The sequence below is a fragment of the Leucopleurus acutus genome (assembly GCF_964270905.1).
Source record: "Leucopleurus acutus genome assembly, chromosome: 2".
NCBI lineage: Eukaryota > Metazoa > Chordata > Mammalia > Artiodactyla > Delphinidae > Leucopleurus > Leucopleurus acutus.
In genome coordinates this window covers 164,417,031-164,435,159 of record NC_139143.1, presented here as the reverse complement: position 1 = coordinate 164,435,159, position 18,129 = coordinate 164,417,031, and the positions used below count along the sequence as shown (strand labels likewise).

General features: G+C 53.6%; 1 protein-coding gene across 3 annotated transcripts; it reads right to left on the bottom strand.

The window, feature by feature from the left end:
- Positions 1–1,535: 1,535 nt before the first annotated feature.
- CSF3R (colony stimulating factor 3 receptor) lies at positions 1,536–15,256 on the bottom strand. 3 transcript variants are annotated; one of them, XM_082832525.1, is made up of 17 exons: positions 15,160–15,256; positions 13,826–13,880; positions 11,818–11,901; positions 9,288–9,584; positions 8,249–8,372; positions 7,905–8,092; positions 6,931–7,100; positions 6,658–6,811; positions 6,486–6,565; positions 5,890–6,103; positions 4,821–5,009; positions 4,322–4,423; positions 3,568–3,714; positions 3,316–3,456; positions 3,016–3,109; positions 2,687–2,768; positions 1,536–2,302 (listed from the first exon to the last, which is right to left on the bottom strand). In XM_082832525.1, the coding sequence occupies exons 3-17, from the start codon at positions 11,879–11,881 to the stop codon at positions 1,823–1,825; spliced, it is 2,526 nt and encodes an 841-aa protein (XP_082688651.1). In that variant the 5' UTR covers positions 11,882–11,901; positions 13,826–13,880; positions 15,160–15,256; the 3' UTR covers positions 1,536–1,822. The 3 variants fall into 3 exon arrangements, with proteins under 3 accessions (XP_082688651.1, XP_082688652.1, XP_082688653.1); XM_082832526.1 differs by having other exon boundaries at positions 2,687–2,765; XM_082832527.1 differs by lacking the exons at positions 11,818–11,901; positions 13,826–13,880 and having other exon boundaries at positions 15,160–15,199.
- Between the last annotated feature and the right edge of the window lie 2,873 nt (positions 15,257–18,129).

Below are 18,129 nucleotides of genomic sequence, written 5' to 3'. Positions count from 1 at the left end.
CATTTCCACCCCCTCTCCCTCCAGAGTGCAGGATGGACCCCTGTAAGAACTACTAGGTTTCAGCCTCTTCTCTGGCAGTGTTGCAGCGTGGTGATTAAGGTCGCTGATTTTGGACAGCCCTGGGCTGGAAGCCTAGCTCAGCCGTTTACTGGCTGTGTGATTCTGTGTGCAAGTCGCTCAACCTTTCTGGGCCACAGTGTGCTTACTCAACCATGAAATGGGAGTGGTAATAACCGTGTCTTATCTTTTAGGTTGTTAGAGGATTAACGGAGGCAGTTGTGTGCAAAGCACCCGGAATATAGTTAAGTATTCAAGAAATACTAGCTTTGATATTTGTGAAATGAGGGGTGTAAGGACAAATGCCAATTAAAAGTAGGAAAAATAAATCTTAATTTTCTCTGGTGCAAAAAAGGGAAAGACTCTTCTGCCCCTTGCTTTTCTTAGAGCATTTACTTTAGAATACCTGTAACTGTGAGTTCTTTCTCTGCCCTTTTGAGATGTATGTAAATCTTTTTAAAAGCTAAATAAGCCTCTTGCCAGTTTTACAACCCAGGAATGTGTTTTTCAAGGACCTGGGAGCCGGCTCTTTGAAATATAATCATTAAGAAAGATAGAGCCCCTGTCTCCCAGTTTCTGCTGGAGGGTAGGAGCCTAACTTCAGCAGGTGCCCAGCTCCAAGTTGCAAACCTCCCTCCTCTCATAAAGATATGAGAAATTTATTTTTCCTTTGGTTAATGGCAATTAGCAAACCCAGGTGGCTACCCCATTTCCCAGCTGAATTTAGGATGACCCCTGTGTGACAAGTAGTGCTGTCAAGTCCTCTTGCTTGAGGACTAGTGATTATCTTGAGAAAATGTATGCAATGAGTTGTATCCACTTGGCTGTGTAAACAGATACAATTTCTCTTCATCTTTGCAAACTCTTGAGCTGATTGCCTGTGACATTCTGGTTTAATTCTCATCCAATTAAAAAAAAGTTTTCTTCCTCTTCTACCCTTGTGGAGAGGTTTTCTAGGTTGGGAGGAGATTTTGTTTTTAATTACATTTCTGCAACAGGGGCTACTCTTTTCTGAGGTCTGTTCCCCATGTCCCACAGTTCTCTGTGACTCCCTCGGTGACCCTGGCCACCGTGCCCTAATGGTCATTTCTCAAGTCTCCATCACTAGAATGGGAACTGTTTTTTTTTTCCTGGCCTCGCCGTGCAGCATGCGGGATCTTAGTTCCCCCACCAGGGATCGAACCTATGCCCCCTGCAGTGGAAGCGCGGTGTCCCAACCACTGGACCGCCAGGGAAGTCCCTAGAATGGGAACTCTTTGAGGATGGACTGAGCCTAGTCATTTTGGAACCCCCGCTGCCAGCACAGGGCCTAGATGCTAGGTGAGGGCTGGCTGAATGAAGGAATTAAGGAAAGGATAAATAAATGAATGATTCTAAGGAGTAACCCCCCCCCCCGCCCCGATTTCTAGGGTTCTGAAAAGAAAAAGAACAGAGATTCAGGCACACTCAAGAGTTTCTCAAAACGAAGCCAAACCAAATCAGACCATAAACCAGTTTAAGAGACTGAAATTATAGGAAACAAGTACAAAAAGCTAGTGGGCAGGGCTTGAAAAAACATTCTCTGGCCTTTGAAGTGGGAGGCCCAGCCCATGGAAATTGGGGGGATGGGGGAGGGATGCTAGGGGCCAGAGATAGGGGGACACTGGGAGACTTTCTGCCTTTCCTGGGGCTGGGGGTTTTTTAGTGAAGGGCTTACTGACCTCCTCTTCTCTGGATAGTCCAGGGTTATCAAGAAGCAGGCCGAGGTGGGGAGTTCTAGGAAGCCCTAGAAGCCCCCGAGACCCTCCACCCCACTGACCCGGAGCCCCTGCAGGAGAGGGAAGTCAAGCAGTGGCTCAAAGATACAGTCATCCTCCGGGTTTGGGACTAGGGGCTCTGGGGTCCCCAGGGGGCTGGTCTGGAACCAGAGGTTCTCATAGGACTTGGGGCTGGGGGTGAGGCCCCCCAAGAGGGGCTGAGTGGAGTCGCAGCGGAGGTAGTGCCCAGGCTGTGGGCCTGTGGGGCTGCCCAGCACCTGCACGTAAAGGACCTGGTCACTGGTGCCAGACTGGGGCTGGGGCTGGATACGAGGTACTCTTGGGTCCCCCTGGAGCACATAGGCCTGGACCAGGCTGGGGAGGCCACAGGTCCCTGAGCTGTCATTGGACTCCCAGGGTCCTGGCTTCTTCTCTTCCTCCTCCAGCACCGTGATCTTGGTGATGGGTGGCATGCTGGAGTCCCGAAGGCTGGGCAGCTGGAAGGTATCCTGGACATAAGGATGTGGGGTGAGGGCCTGGTTCATTTCAGATATCTGCCCCAGACACTTCCTGCTGCTCTTTGCTGAAACTCAAAGGGTTACTCAAAGGATGCAAAGCATCTCATATGTTCCTGACACGTGTTATGTGCTGTTTAGACGTAGCCTAGTGAATCTCCCCAACGCTTCTGCATGGGATTAGTCCCATTTCACAGTGAGGTGACTGAGGGTTTGAATGGGTAGAGCAGGGATTCGCACTTAGGTCTGCTTTGCTCCAAAGAGGTGAAGTGATGGGAAGGCCTGAATACTCATCCTCAGAGGGGTATCCCTTCACTTTGAGCCTGGGGTGGGAGCCTAACCCCCAGCCCCATTTCCCTCTCCCTCCAGTGTTCTCACCTCCGTTGTGATGGTAGGCACCCAGGAACCCAGGCTGCTGTGGGCTGGGTCTGGAACACTTGGCCAGAGGGGATTTTTCCTGCTGGAGAAGGGGGCAGGTGAAGGCTAGGTCAGGCATGCCCTCCCATCTTTCCATCCTTTCTCCCACCTACTCAACAGCAGCTGAAGGGACGACCCCTTCATGTAGAGAGGAGAAGGTGGAGGGCCCGACCCCCAGACCTGGGTCCTGAGGCCTGGCAAGGCTGAGATGAGCCTAGACCGGCTCACTCAGGCCTGCACTTCCCTGCAGGCAGGGTTAGGTGGGTGTCAGGCCTCTCAAAAGGACTCACCTGGGTCTGCAGCAGAGCTGGGTAGCCCCACAGAGGCAGATGAGCAAGACCAGGAGGCCGAAGAGGCCCAGGAGGATGTGCAGCTCAGCCTCCTCTAGAGTGAGGGGAAAGCCCGAAGAGGCAAGAGTGCACGTAGGTAAGGCTGGGCTTCCTCCCTCAGACTGGGGTCCAAGGGCAGGGCTGGGTCTCCTCCCTCAAATCAGGGGATCCACGCAAAGCTTATCTACTTGCAAAATGGAGATCCTTTGGGTGAGGCACCCTCCCACCAGCCTTGTCCTGCCAGCCCCCTTCTCCCCTTACCTAGGGCCAAGGTCATCAGGGTGAGGCTTGTACTGTTGGTGGCCCACGCCTGGCTGGCAGCCATGAGGTGGACATGGTACAAGCTGGAAGGCTCCAGGCCGCGGAGGACAAAGCTATGGGAGGAGGCGTTCAGGACAGTGGCTGGGAGGAGAGGAGAATGGTGAGTCTGGGTTGGCTGCTGGGCCGCCCCAAGGCTTCTGAACCCGCCTTCCCTGGCCTTCTGGGGCTGTGGGGCACTGAAGATAGACTCACAGAAGGACCGGTCCTGAGCATTGGTCCAGAAGATAGTGTAGTGGGTAAGGGGGCTCCTCCCCAGCTCAGGGGCCTCGGGCGCCCACTCCAGCTGGGCCCAAGTCTTGCCAATGTGCCTTAGATGCAGCTCTGGGCCATGGGAGGGGGCTGCCGGAAGAGAGAGGTACAGGGACTGACAGGGAGCGGGGCGGCGGGGAGAGCCCAGTTGGACTTCTTGTGGCTCCCCAGACCCAAGAACTGGGACACTTTGTGGGGGTGGGTGATAGGAGAGAGTCCAGGGGGACTCATGTCCAAGCCTCATTACCCCAGGAACTTTCCCTGAATCCCACCGACTGCTAATAAGTGGTTGAGCTGGGATTTGAACCTGCTCCTCTTTGACTCCAAAGCCTTGCTACCTGATTTCTGCCAGGCCTGATTTTGTCTGGTTCATTATTTCTGCCACTGACTCTCTAAGTTTATGCCAGGCCCTCAGTTGAATTTCTATCACACGTGACACCGGATCAGTTTTTGCCAGACTGGCTCCCTGAATTCTGCCGTGCTCACTGCCCAATTTCTGTTACCCCACTACCTGACTTCTTTCTAGCTGCAGGGGTCCAGTGTAAGCCAGAGGTAATCTTAGGATTGGGAGACACCTTCTTCTGGGCCAGAGGTAGGGGAGGAAGAAAATGTTCCCTCGTATTCCTGATTTTGGGGGCCTAGACAGGCCTTGAGAGAGAGGAGAGGATTCTGAGAAAAGGCTTTGTGGCTGACGAACCCATCTCTTGGGAGTAAGCATAGATGTGCTGGGAGGGTCCTTTGGTGTCCTGGTACAGGGGGGTCACAGTGATCTCGTAGAGCTGAAAGGGCCTGATGTTCTCTGTAGAGAGAAAACAGGGGCACCGTGGTTAGGGGCTAGCCTCTGATGATGGTCAGGGGCTAACCTCAGACTTCAGGGGTAACCTGGGCCTCATTCTGCAGGGCTGGCCTCTGCAGTCTCTTCTTCAGACCATTTGGTGTGGGTAAGGGGCAAAGAGTGGAAGAGAGAGCTAGGAAGGTGGCAGAGTCAGGGCTGGAAACAGAGGATCCAGTTAGACTGCAGGAGGGACTTCCTGATTCTGAGGATGTGAGATGAGAACAGTGAAAGAACAGGAAAGACTGGGGAATCTGCGTCTTTAGGGTGGTTCAGCTCGCCCTTTGCCTACTGTCAGGCAGGTAAAATGTCCCTCCCTCTCCTGGGCCCTGCCCACCTGCCCAGCCCCCCAGGCCTGCCTCACCCTGCAGCAGGGTCCCTGCAATGCTTCCATTATGCTCCATCCGCCACGTCTTAGGGCTGCCGCTGGGGCTGGGGGGACCGAGGCCCCACTCAATGACATAGCCCCGAGGCTGAGGGCTGGGGGGCTCCCAGCCCACCCAGAGGCTGTGAGGGTCTCGAGCCACGGTGTGGAGTCTGCCCAGGGGTGGGCCTGGAGACAGAGTAGGAGACGATGACATGAAGATGAAAAGAATGCAGGCCCTGGAGCCAGATGCCTGGGTTCAATCTGGCCTTTGCTACTTACAAGCTGGGTGACCTTGGGTAAGTCAACATCTGAGCCTCAGTTTCCTCATCTGTAAGTGGAAACGATGATGAAAGTTTCTACCTCGTAGGGTCGTGGTGCAGATTAAGTGAGGTGGTACCTGAAACAGGCCTGGCGCGGAGTAGCGCTCGGTGATGAGGAGAGCCAGCCCTGTGTGGCTCTCGGGATGTATCAATTCACGGAGTCTGCTGACAGTCCCATTGTGGGGCACAGCTACGGTCCCCATCTTAGCAATGGGAAAACTGAGACAGGGAGGTTAAGTAACTTGCCTAGGGTCACATGGCTGGGAAATGGGAATATTAGCTATTGTTATTGTGAGTCTCACTTCATGAGGACCCATGTTCAGGGGCACCTGGGCTTGGTAGTGGCTGATCCCCTGAGGATGAGCATTTCACCCAGGGACTGTGTTCGAGCTGGAAAAACTTCGGGCTTTCTTTCCCATTTCCTCAGCAGAATAGACGGTGTGTGTGTAGGCACCACCACCGGCTTCACCTGGTTCTGGCTAATGATAATAATAATAGCTAACACATACGGAGCAGTTACTTTGTGCCAGGCACATGTCTTAACTCGTAATCTTCACAGCGATGCTTTGAGTTAGATACTGTATCATTCCCATTTGCTAAATGAGTAAACTGAGGCCAGAGAGGGTAAGTAACTTGCCCAGATCACATTGCTAGCAAGTGACAGGGCTAGATTTGAACCCAGGCAGTCTAGCCTCCGAATTTACATGCGTAACCATCATGCTCTGCTAGCTGCTGGCCCCCTTTACCTCCGCTCTCCAAGAAGACCACTGGGGTGGGATGAGAGGTCCCAGCTGTGTTATAGGCCTCAAGGATCACCTCCCGGGCTTCTGAAGGCAGTTGGAAGGTACAGTTTAGCTCCGTGGTGTTGCAGAGCATTGGGTCTGCCCCAGCCTGGTCTGAGGGTCTCAAGGAGACCAGGTACCCTTGGATCTGCCCGCTGCCTTCCTCCAGGGGCACTGGCTGCAGTGGGCATAGGAGGAAAAAGATAAGGGGATGCCCAGCTCATCTGGAGTGGGGGAGAGCTTCTAGATGGGGTGGCCATGTCCCAAGAACTAAGCCCCCCAGGCTGGGAGCCAGCCCTCCTCCCTCTGTGCCAGGTCCTAGGAGGGAGGGAAGGAAAAAGCAAGTCGGTGTATGCAGCAGGCAGCAAACTAGATGAGTCCTCCACTGTAGTCTCTCCAGAAGGGCCCCACCCAGCTTCCTACCCAGGCACATGCAAAGTGAGTGCAAATCACCTACAAATGCATCCAAGCCTCCGAAACCTGTTGGGGTCCTGAGCCCCAGCTTGCAGGGGTCTGTTTGGGTTGAAAGAGGTGGAGGGATGGCCTTCAGAGGGGGTTACCTGCCAGAACAGCTGCACGGCCACCGTCCTGGGGTCCAGCTGCCTCTGCCGCCACCATGTGTCCATTCTGACAGTGGGGGCTGTGGGTGGAGCAGGAAGAGAGGGTCAGGGAGGGCCCTGGAGGCCAGACTGGGTCCTGATGGTCGCTCCCAGCCTGTCACCACCCACTTACCCCGTTGTGTGGTGGTCAGCTCCAGGCTGGGGCTCCAGTTGCTCCAGTGGCCAGGCAGGCGCCAGCGGGTGCAGCGCATCTGCAGGGCGTAGGCTGTGGATGGGAGGAGCCCGCATAGCTCATACTGGAGGGTCCTGGAGGGCAGGGCGCCCACCTGGTGTGGGGGGGGTGTGTGGCTCTGAGCCTGGATCTCTGTGCCCTTCGGTGCCAGCTCAACTTACCCTGCCCTCAGCCAGCCCCACCCCAGCCTCCTGAGGTTGCCGTCCGCCTCACCAGGTCCCAGCTGGCTTCTCCAAGCAGAGGCTGGTGGCGCAGCTCACACTTCTGATCTATGTGTAGGCTTGGCTTCCAGGTCTCCCAGCGCAACCTCAGGCAGCCTGGCTGGGGCGGGGCCACCTCAGGGCTGGGCCCCAGGGCCCACAGTGTGGGGGGCTCCAGTTTCACTGCAAAGAGAGGTATCGTCAGACCCTTTCTCTGATCAGTCCTATCGGGCTCTATCCTAGCTTCCACTTGTCTCCCTGTCTGTGGTTCCATTTCTTCTCTGGGTCTCCATTTATGGGATCTCTGTGTCTTTCTGTTTCTCTCTGTGTCTCTTCACCTCTGTGTCATCCTGTTTCTGCAGGTCTGTCTCTGTATATGTGTCTGTTTCTCTCTCTGTTTCATACTCTTGCCCCAGGGCCTTTGCACTGGTTGTTCTCTCTGCCTGGAGCACTTACCTTCTGGATATCCAGTGGCTTGCTCCCTCATTTCCTCCAAGGATCTTCTCAAATGTCACCTTCTCAGTGAGGCCTTCCCTGACCACCTTCCTGAAATAGTAATAGCCCCCTCTCCCCGTCGCGTCCCCCTGCTCAATTTCCTCATCATGCTTGCCGTTACCCGACATTCTATTTTGTTTATTTTGCCCACTAGAATGTAACATTTCAGGGGCAAGATTTTTGCCTTTTTGTTTACTGCCGTATGCCCAGCACCTAGAACAGCGCCTAGCGCAGAGTGGGCACTTCAAGAAATTTGCAGAAAGAATTAATGAGTGTATCTCTTTGCCTCTGTGTTTCTTCCGCGTCCTTGTCTGGGTCTCCACAGCTCTGTCTACGACTGCATCCACTTTGTTTTTCTCTCTCCTCCTCCTCTACCTCTAGATCTTGCAGCGTCTCATTGCCTGTCGCTGGGTCTGTGTTTCCCTCCCCGTGCCTCTCTGTGTCCGCCCATGGTGGGGGCTGCTCCCCTCCCCCACACTCAGTGTCACCCACCGACGTCCATGGGGACAAGGCACAGCTTCGGGGACACGCTGGTTCCCAGCGCGTTCTTGGCCTGCACCCAGATGCCCATGTTCTGGTACAGCTGTAGGTGTTTGCGGGGGATGGAGCAGTGGCTCTGCCCGTCCTCAGGCACGCAGTCGGGGATGGAGTCCTCCCGGCTCTGACAGTTGCCCCGGCTCCTGCCAACGGGCCAGGCTTGGGTGTCAGGCGGGGGAAGAAAGCGAGGCTCCCTTCTCCCTCCCGTCTTTGGCTCTCGCTCCCCACCCCTACAGTCCTACCCATGCTCTGTCCCAGGACCCAAAGGAATGGGGGCTGGCGTAGAGAGCCCTACTCACTTGAAGCTCTTCAGGGTGAAGTTGGTGGACAGGTGGGTGTTAGGGCCTGGCTCCCACTGGCAGGTGAGGCTGTTGGTTGTGAGGTTCATGAGGCAGGACAGGTTGTGGGGTGTGGCGGGAGGGTCTGTGTATGGGGTGGGGAGAGTGAGGGCTTCAGGTAAGACCACTCAGAAAACTCCTACTGGGACCACTTGGCCTCGTTTCCTTGCCCTGGGTCATTCCCTTGTCTCCATGCAGGGTGACCCCAGAGGGGCAGCCCTGGGGGAAGCTAAGTTACAGGCACATACAGGGATAAGTACCACAGAGTCTCCAACCCTCTCAACTCTGCCCCCTTTGACAGTAACAGTGTAGCATCTGGTTTTCATCCTGGTTCTGCCATTCATTAGCTGTGTGATCTTGAAGCCACCTAACGGCTCTGTGCCTCAGTTTCCTCATCTGAAAAATGGGGGTAATGGTAATGTACCTACCCCCTAGGGTTCTTGTGAGGGCTGAGTGACTTACTATGTATACAGTGCTCGGAGCAGTGCCTGGCATATAGTGAGTGCGCTGTAGTGTTAGCTTTCACTGTTGTTGATTCTTAAATGAGAACCTTGGTCTTTCTTTGTTTTTAGTTATGCATTGGCTTGGCCCAAATCCATCCTTCTCAGTTTGAACAGAAGGCTGAGACTGGGGTAGGGGAGAAGCTGGAGCAAGCCCAGCTCATAGAGAATATCCTCCCTGGAGACACTCTCCTATGGCTGAGGGCTTGGGCTTACTCGGCAGCCATATGGAGTCGTGGTTACTATACTGGCTTTCGAGCCACACTGCCTGTTATAAATCTTGGCTGCATCCTTATTAGTTTGTGACCTTTAGCATGTCACTTACCCTCCCCAAGCCTCGGTTTCCCCATCTGCAAAATGGGGCTAAATAACACTACCCACTGGTAGGGACGATGACATGATATTGTGCCTTTAAAGTGCTTCTTGAGCAAGAGATTAAGAAAGAATAGTTGGCAGGAGGGCATTGGAGGCAGAGTGGGTGGATGGCTGCAGGGACTCACAGCCTGCCTGTAGCTCAGCCTGGTCCAGGATCTGCAGGCTGTTGCCCCAGTGCAGGCAGCAGGAGAGAAGGGCCCGAGAGCGGTTGAGGTGGGGCAGGGTGATGGTGGACTGCAGGGTCCCATTCGGCAGGTACTGCTGCCTCTCCCCGCGCTGCAGCTCTGCTTCCAACTTCCATACAATGTGCGATTCCGAGTCCAGGCGGCTGCAGTTCTGGCTGATGGTGCAGGAGGCTGTGATGGGATCCCCCAGGCGGACGATGGGGGCTGAGAGGCTGATGTGCCCGCACTGCTCCAGGCCTGGGGTGGAAGAGAAGGGGCCGTAAGTGACTCCTCTGCCTGGCAGAGCTGGGCTCCTAGACTCAGTACCCCTAGACTCTGTGCCGTTACCTTCATGCTTTACCTCCCAAGACGTGTCACTGGAATGGGGAGGATGTGTATGGGGACCGTGAGAGGCTCTGGGGGTGAGATCAAGATAGCGGTGTGTGGGTAAATGTTTATCAGCTGGCTATACAGAGAGAAACAGATCCTGGTTTGTAGCCTGGGCTGCTTTCCCTGGTGTAAATATTCCCACCGTGGCTGATTGCAAGCTACCAGTGTGACATCACTGAATGTGAACCCGGGAAGAGATGTACACAGTCAGTGCTTGCAAGCCAACCCCAGCACGCCACCAGATGGGAGATTAGTCCCCTCCCCAGCAGTGGTGAAACAATGGTTAGAATGATAAGAACCCCACAGCCACAGCAATCTTTTCAGATTTCAAATCTGTTACCCCATCTTGATTATAGCACTTCAATGGTACGTTATTCCTCTGAAAGGCAGTATGGTATGTGGGTAAGAGCATGGATGTTAGAACTAGACTGCCTAGGTTTAGAGCCTGGTTCTATTGCTTATTAATTATGTGACCTTGATGTGTCACTGAGACTTTCTGTGCCTCAGTTTTCTCATCTGTAAAATGGGGATTAAAAAGTCCCTACCTTAGTTTTGCTGGAAGGATTAGATGTGAGAACACGTGTAAGGCACTCAGAACAGTGCCTGTCATGTAAATATTTGCTGCCGTGATTAGGATAAAGACTCAGATCCTTCTCACAGCACTTGTGGCCTGGCCCCTGCCTAGCCCTCCTTGTTCCAGCTCAGACCATCCTTTTCCAACTCCCATCACTCTGGCCTTCTTGCTATTTCTTGAAAGCGCCATGCTCCCTCCAATCTCCGGATCTTTGTACCTGCTGATCCTTTTGGAGGTGCTCCTTTGCTTGTCTCCCACCCCTCCTTCACCTGGTTAACATTTAGGCGTCTTGCGGGGAACCAGACCAGGTTCTGACCAACCAGACCAGGCCAAGCCCCTTGAACTTTCCCAAAGCTCTTATTGTCCTTCATAATTATGTAGTCATGTGATTATTTGCTTGTTTGTCCCCCAAACTAGACCATGGGTTTTGTGAGGCCAGAGACCTTGGCTGTTTCACTCATTGCTGCATTCCCAGCACCTAGCACAGAGCAGGCCCTTGGTGGATACGTGTGGCATAAACGAGTAAGCACTGCACTTTGCCCACGATGCCTTCTCTCCTCTCCCAGGTGTTCTTCAGCCCATTTTGCTGATGGGGATGCTGAGCCCTTAAGAGGAGGAGCAATTTGTTTAGGGTCACAGAGCAGGTTCATGGAGGCTTGTACTACTCCACAGACTCAGAATTTCAGACTAGAAGGAACCTTGCCAACTGTTCACTTCAAAACTCCACCTGATACTGAGTCCTCCACAGCAGGGCTAGGATGGCCTAGTTTTGTATGGCCTGCCAGCTAAGAACATTTTTTATATGTCTAAAGGGTTGAAAACCAAACCAAACAAAAACCAAACAAGAACATGCAACAGAGACCATATGTGGCCTGCAAAGCTGAACATTACATCAAAGTTTGCCGACCCCTGCTGTGCCTTGGCTTGCATACCCCCAGAGATGGGAGGCTCTCCACCTATCAAGATAGAGTTTCCATAGTCTGGAGAGCTCTACCTGGGATTCTTTTTATTTTATTTTATTTATTTATTTTTTGGCCGTGCCATGTGGCATGCGGGATCTTAGTTTCATGAGGAGGGATCAAACCCATGCCCCCTGCAGTGGAAGCGTAGAGTCCTAACCACTGGACCGGCAGGGAATTCCCTGGGATTCTATATTTCAGGATTAAAGCTGCCTCCTTACGTCTTCCACCCTGATCCCTTTGCTGCCCGTGAAGGCTGCACAGGACTCAGGGGTTCCTTCTGACAACACGGCACAGATTTGCAGGCAAGACCTGGGTCTACCCCACCTTCTCCGGGCTGGCCAGCCCAGGTCCTCTCACTTTTCCTCAGAGGTGGTGGTTTGCCTACAGAGGTCTATGCATGGGAGCCTGGCTACCCCACATCTGTGGCCCAGTTGATTCTTTTGGGGTTCTCTGGGAGTCCCAGGAGCACTGTGGCAGTGCTGGGAAATGCCTCCCTCCTCCACCCCCAGCATCTCTCCCTGTGCTCCCCCCTCCCCTCGGCACCCTCACTCCTGGCCACACTCACTTCTGGGGAGCAGCAGGATGATCAGAGCAGCTCTCGCTAGGTTCCAGGCTCCCAGCCCCGCCATAGTGCCGGCTTGGTGCTCACCTGGAGGCAGAGGGGGATGGTTAAGGTCACGGGCTTTGCAGTCAGAGCTGAGCTTAGTCCTTGCTCTGCCACAGTGTGGCTTCGGCCAGGTTACTTGATCTCTCCGAGACTAGTTTCATTGCAAATTTGAGGTAACAACAGCCTATACTGCATAGGGTTTTGGGAGGAGGACCCAAAATGATACAAGTCAAGGGCTTCACGCAGGGCCTGGCACATAGGAGATGACTCTGTAAGTGACAGCCGCTGTTATTATTCTATTTGCCTTCCAGGAGAGAGCAGGGAAAGGAGCCGCAGGGAACAGTATTCTTCTCCACTTCTGTTCTGTCTTAGCTGGGTTTCCCCCACAAAGCAGAGGCTGAGATGAAGGCTTGCATGCAGGGAGTTTCTTTTGGGACGGTTCCAGGAACAGAGTGAGGGAGTGGGGAGAATGAAATGGGTAAGGAGGGAAAGCCAACACAAGGGTTCGTCATCAAGCCAGTCACATTTATGGACAACTGGGGCTCAGTCCTGCTGGAACCTTCCAAGGAGCCATGTAGAACACGCCTCAAGAACTGTCCACCCAAGGGACAATTCATCCCTTGGCTGGCTGAGAGAATGGGAACATTTATTCACCAGTTCCTGCCCCCCGTTGGTCAAGGGCTGTCCCTTGGTGTATTAATTCTCTGGCATGTCCATGTTGCACATGCATGAGTACCAGGCAGGTTCTCCTGGGTGAGCCATGCTCAAAGTCCTTTCCTCTGACGCTGGTGAGTATCAGAGACGCTCCCTGGCAGAAAGGGACAACTCCACAGAGTAGCTGAGGACAGGTTACACCTTGGGAATCTGGCTGCCGCAGAGATGGCTAAAGGGAAGGTGGGCTGGAGGATACCCCCAATTCTGGGCACAGACCTCTGGAGGCCTTCTGGGGCCAGGCATCCTGTGGTCATGGCGACAGTGCCCAGATGGAGGGAGCATTAGTTCCCTCTAATTAGTTCATTAGTCTCAGGAAGTATGCATGGGTTTCTACCGCTGGGGTGGGCTTCCAGCCTTTCCACTCTGCTCCCACTGGGGTCTTGGGGCCAGACACCTGATCCTCCAGCGCTAATTGACGCTCTTGGCGGCAGGTCAGTGGGAATCACCAGCCTGTACATACATGAACACATACATGTACGTGGTGTCTCAGCTGATCCCTTGTGCTCAGAAAGAATTAAACTCCTCTCCCTTTTCTCTCCCTCCAAGACAGAGGTGGGAATAAAAAATGCCCAGATACCCAAGGCTATTCCTGCCTGCCTGGGTCTTACTTAAACCCCTGGTCTGTCCTTATGTGTTGCAGTATCAGGACACCAGGTGAATGCTAGCCCATAAGTCACCTTTTTGCAAATCAAGAAAAAAGCACCCCTTCCTCTGGATGAATGCAGCCCCACACTAGGACCTGGCAACTAGAGAACAGGCTGAATTTCAACCTCCGCTTGCTGGGCAGCTTTGTGCAGTGAGAAACCTGCACAACTGTTCAGAGCACCCCAGTCTACCAATCAGTGGTTGGCAACTTTCTTCTTACAGCATGCCAGTATGATTATCCACCATGCACAATTGTTGGGGAAGATTTAGCCTCTTTGGCCCAGATTTTGGGACACTGGTGCCCATCTCCATGTATTTTTGATCATATCCCAGCCCTCCTGCCCAGCGAATTACCACTTCATCCCTCTCCATTGGCTCCTGTCCAGAGTGGGCAATGCAACCTCAAACCCCCAGGGGCCCAGGCATCCTCTCCCAGGGTTGCCAAGGGTTGGCACGTTTGGCATCAGTCCCTGGTCCCCCACGGCAGCCCTGGGTGCTCCCTACCCCAGCTGAGAGGGATCTGGGGGCAGGTAGAGCATGGTCTCACTCTCTGGGGGCCCAGCACTGAGTCAGACCACCTGGTCTGAACCCCGGCTCTGCCACTTACCAGCTTGGTGACCTTGGACAAGTTACTTCACTTTTCTGAGCCTCAGTTACCCCATCTGTGAAAGAGGGATAACAATAGCACTCACTTCTCAGGGTTGTGGTGAGGATGAAATGAGATGGTCCCTGATAAAAGCACTTAATATGGAGCCTGCATAGAGGAAGCACTTAATAACCATGTTATTTTCACATGCCATAAAGCGGGACACCGCCTTGTGGAATCAGCATGGTTTAGTGCCTCCCTGCCCTGCTTACAGGCTGCGTGGTCACAGCCTTCTAGGACTGCCACCTTGCTTTTGTCCGTGTCGCACTGCATGTTCCAAAGCCCCATTTCTGAGTCGCCTGCTCCTTGGCCCCCCAGTCTCCCCTCTTGCTCCAGCCATCTCGGCTCACTCTCTGGCCTCTCTCTGAGTCCCAGCACACCACGCTGGCCCCTGGGGTCACTGCATCACCCCCCACTCCTTTCTGCTTTCCTCTCCTTTCCCTCCCATCACATTCAACCTTCTCCAGTTCACACCCCTCTCTCGCCTGTCCTTTCTACTCCCCTTCACGTGGATTCTTTCCATGGGAAGAGGGTTGGGGGGAGGAGGAGGCTGGCAATGAACAAAGGGAGAGGACTTCCCAGATGTGGTTCAGACAGAGGGAGACGGGCGGAAAAAGTAGGAAAGTGAGATACACAGACCAAAACGATGGAGAGAGACTCACAGAGATAAAGACTGAGGCAGGAGAGAGAAAAGAGCCGGAGACAAGAATGCTGATACACAGAGACCGAGGCACTCAGAGGCCGAGAAGCAAGAGATACTCGAGATTTTAAGATTCAAGAGACAAAGGGAACCATGAGAGACAAAAAGAGAAGCACAGAGAGACTCTGAGACAGACAGAAGCTCAGAGGCATGGCAAGCCAGAGAGGGGCTGAGGAGGAAAGAGAGATGGAGAGTGAAATAGACAGGGATGGAGAGTGAAATAGACAGGGATGGAGAGTGAAATAGACAGGGATGGAGACCGGGAGCAGGTAAGACATAGGTTCTGAGAGAGAGACGGGAAGAGGGACAATGAGTATGCCCTTCGCCGAGTCCAGCCCTTTCCTGAGCCCAGAACAGTGTCCTCAAAGAGATATTTGTCTGTGATTCCCCCAATGCAAAGAAAATTAGGGGCACCCTGGGAAAAGTAACTCAGTGTCCAGGGCTCTTGATACCAAGGGACAAATCCTAAAGGCAGGAGCTCTGCTCCCAGGCCCCCTGCATACGCACGCCCTTGACAGAGCTGGGGGAGCATAACTGGGACTCCAGGGTCCCCTCGAGCCCAAGGCCTAGCCCTCCCTGGGGCTCCCCTACTCACGTTGGAGCCTGCGGCTGGGCGCCCGCCTGGCCTCCCTGGTCTCTGCTCTCCTCTTCAAGGCAAGTTCCTGAAAACAGCCACAGCCCGGCTGCTCTCCCCAGCCCTGTCGTTAATGGCTCGGCCTCTGACAGGCGCAGGGGCTGCGGATTGCAACACCTGCCCAGCCTCCTTCCCGCCCTTGCATTGTTGAAGCTGGCATGGGCAGCCCCTTCCTCCCAGGAAGGAGCCTAGGAGGGAAGCTGGTGGGGCCCGGGCAGCCTTCCTGCCTCGGGGGTCTTAAAGGGGCAGAGGGATGTGGCAACGTTGTCCCCCTCCTCTGCCTCCGGATTTCCTGACCTCAAAGCTCTGAGGCTGGCAGGGCCCAGGCTCCAACCCGCTTGGGTGCCATTCCCATGCCCCCGCACCCCCCTGCCCTGGGGGAGCATCACTTGGAGACAGACCCTGGCTCGAAGGCTCGTTTGGCCCTAAGCCTCTTTTTAGCACTAGCCTTGGGGCCCTGATCCTCCCAATATTCAGAGGGGCGTCCTCCAGGTTACAGGGAATTCTGTAACACAGTACCTTCCTCCCCACTCCCTCTGCATGGCATGTTCCTTACTGTTGCCCAAAGGCCACACAGACAGAGGAATGCGGACTCTGGGGACGAGGCAGGGAATTGCCTGTGAGGCTCTGGTCTTCACAGCTCACTAGAGATTAGTAACATTAACTCACAGTGATTCTGCCAAACTGAATATTTTTTCATTGAGTGAAACAGACTACATTTTATGTCTTTCACAATTCCTCTGCAATTGTTTACAAATAATTTTCTGTGCATTTTCCTAAAGAGGGTTCAGACTGTTCACAGTTTATTGGGTTTATGATGCAATAAAGATTAGGTACCAACAGACTAGCAGAGTGTCTATAACATATGATCCTTTTTAGAAAAAGTGGGTTTCTGAGTCTGTTGTGATGGGGCAGACCTGGGCTCCACTTCTCGTTCCAGTACGAAATATCCAACTGTCTGTAGCAACCTCCCGGAGGTGTCCCAGAAGGCTCACATGCTCAACAAATCCCATTGACTCTTCTTTCAAAATATAACTAGAATCTTGGGTAGATAGGTATTCACTGTAAAGTTCAACTTGGCCATATGTTTGGATATTTTCCTGATGAAAAATTGGAAAATATAAATATCACTTAAACCAGTACCAGCCAGCTCTAAGCCATCCTTTCTCTTACCTGATTCGTTGCAGTGGCCCCCTCCCTGGTCTCCCACTTCCATTCATCCTCATCGCCCCGACCTGTCTGTTGTTCCTTCAGCAGCCAGTGTGGTACTTATCAAACAGAAGTCAATTCATGTCATCCTCTGCCCCAAACTCCCAAGGGCTCTCATCTCACTCAAAGTCAAAGCCCTTTCAATGACCTACAAAGCCCTACTCAACCCGGGGCCCGTTCCCTCCCTGGCCCCTCTCCTGTGATTATTCTCCCCCTTGCTGCTCTGCTCTAGCCACTCTGTTGTCCTTGTTATTTCTTGGACTTGTTAGGCTCCCTCATGCCTCTGGGCCTTTGCACTTGCTGTTTCTTCTGCCCGGACTCTTTTCCCCCAAATCACTCTATGGGTCACTCCCTCCCCTTCTTTGGGTTTTTTGCTCAAGTGTCACTTTCTCATTGAGGCCTTCTCTGACCACCCTTTAAAAAAATTGCAACCACCCCTCACTCTCTAGCTCTCTTTCCTCCCTAATATTACCCTTTTCACCATCTGACACTGGCTGCCCCCAGCCCCACCTCCCACTAGAATGGAAGCTCCATGAGGGCAAGTGTTTTAGTCTGTTTTGTTTAGAACTTTATCTCCAGGGACTTTCCTGGTGGCGCAGTGGTTAAGAATCCGCCTGCCAATGCAGGGCACACAGGTTCGAGCCCTGGTCCAGGAAGATCCCACATGCCACGGAGGAACTAAGCCCATGCGCCACAACTACTGAGCCTGCGTGCCTAGAACCCATGCTCCACAACAAGAGAAGCCACTGCAATGGGAAGCCCGCACACCGCAATGAAGAGTAGCTCCCGCTCACTGCAACTAGAGAAAGCCCGCGCGCAGCAACGAAGACCCAATGCAGCCAATAAATAAATAAATAAATAAAATTAAAAAACAAAAACAAAACCAACTTTATCTCCAGGGTCTTCAACACTGTCACATAGGGAGCCCTCAATACATAATATTCGTTGAGTGAACGATTGAATGGATGCATCTTCCCTCTACGTCACCAAACCTGTCCCCAATCCCTGCAAACCTCATCTTTTTTTTTTTTTTTTTTGAGGTATGCGGGCTCTCACTGTTGTGGCCTCTCCCGTTGCGGAGCACAGGCTCCGGACGCGCAGGCTCAGTGGCCATGGCTCACGGGCCTAGCTGCTCCGCGGCATGTGGGATCCTCCCAGACTGGGACACGAACCCGCGTCCCCTGCATCAGCAGGCGGACTCTCAACCACTGCGCCACCAGGGAAGCCCTGCAAACCTCATCTTGGTAAATTATATCACCCCCAAGTCCCCCAACCCAGGGACCCAGGAGTCATTCTTCACGCCCCTCCCCCCCACTGTCACATCCAGTCAGTTCCTAATGAAGGAGAATGGGCCTTTTGTTCATCATTCAGAAAACTCGTTCCTCAAGTAGGTGGCAGGGGCCTGATGGTGAGCAAAAGCAGCCCTAGCTTCTGCCTTGATGGAGCTCAGGCTTATCAAGAGCTCAGAAATTCATCTCATCTCTGGGTCAGGTGTCCCCAGCCCTCACCTGGACACATTGCTGCCTCCCTCCGGGGCTGAGCCCCCGTCACCTCCAGCTGGCCAAGTTCTGGCTCTGCTGCTGCTTGGGCACCTTGCCTGCCCTGAGCATCTCTCCGGGCTGGGTTGGGTGCCTTCCCTCCTTGGTGATGCTGTAATGCTGCAGCGGCTGTTGGCTGTCTGCGTCCTTCATTAGACTGTGCGCTCCTTGAGGGCAGAAACCA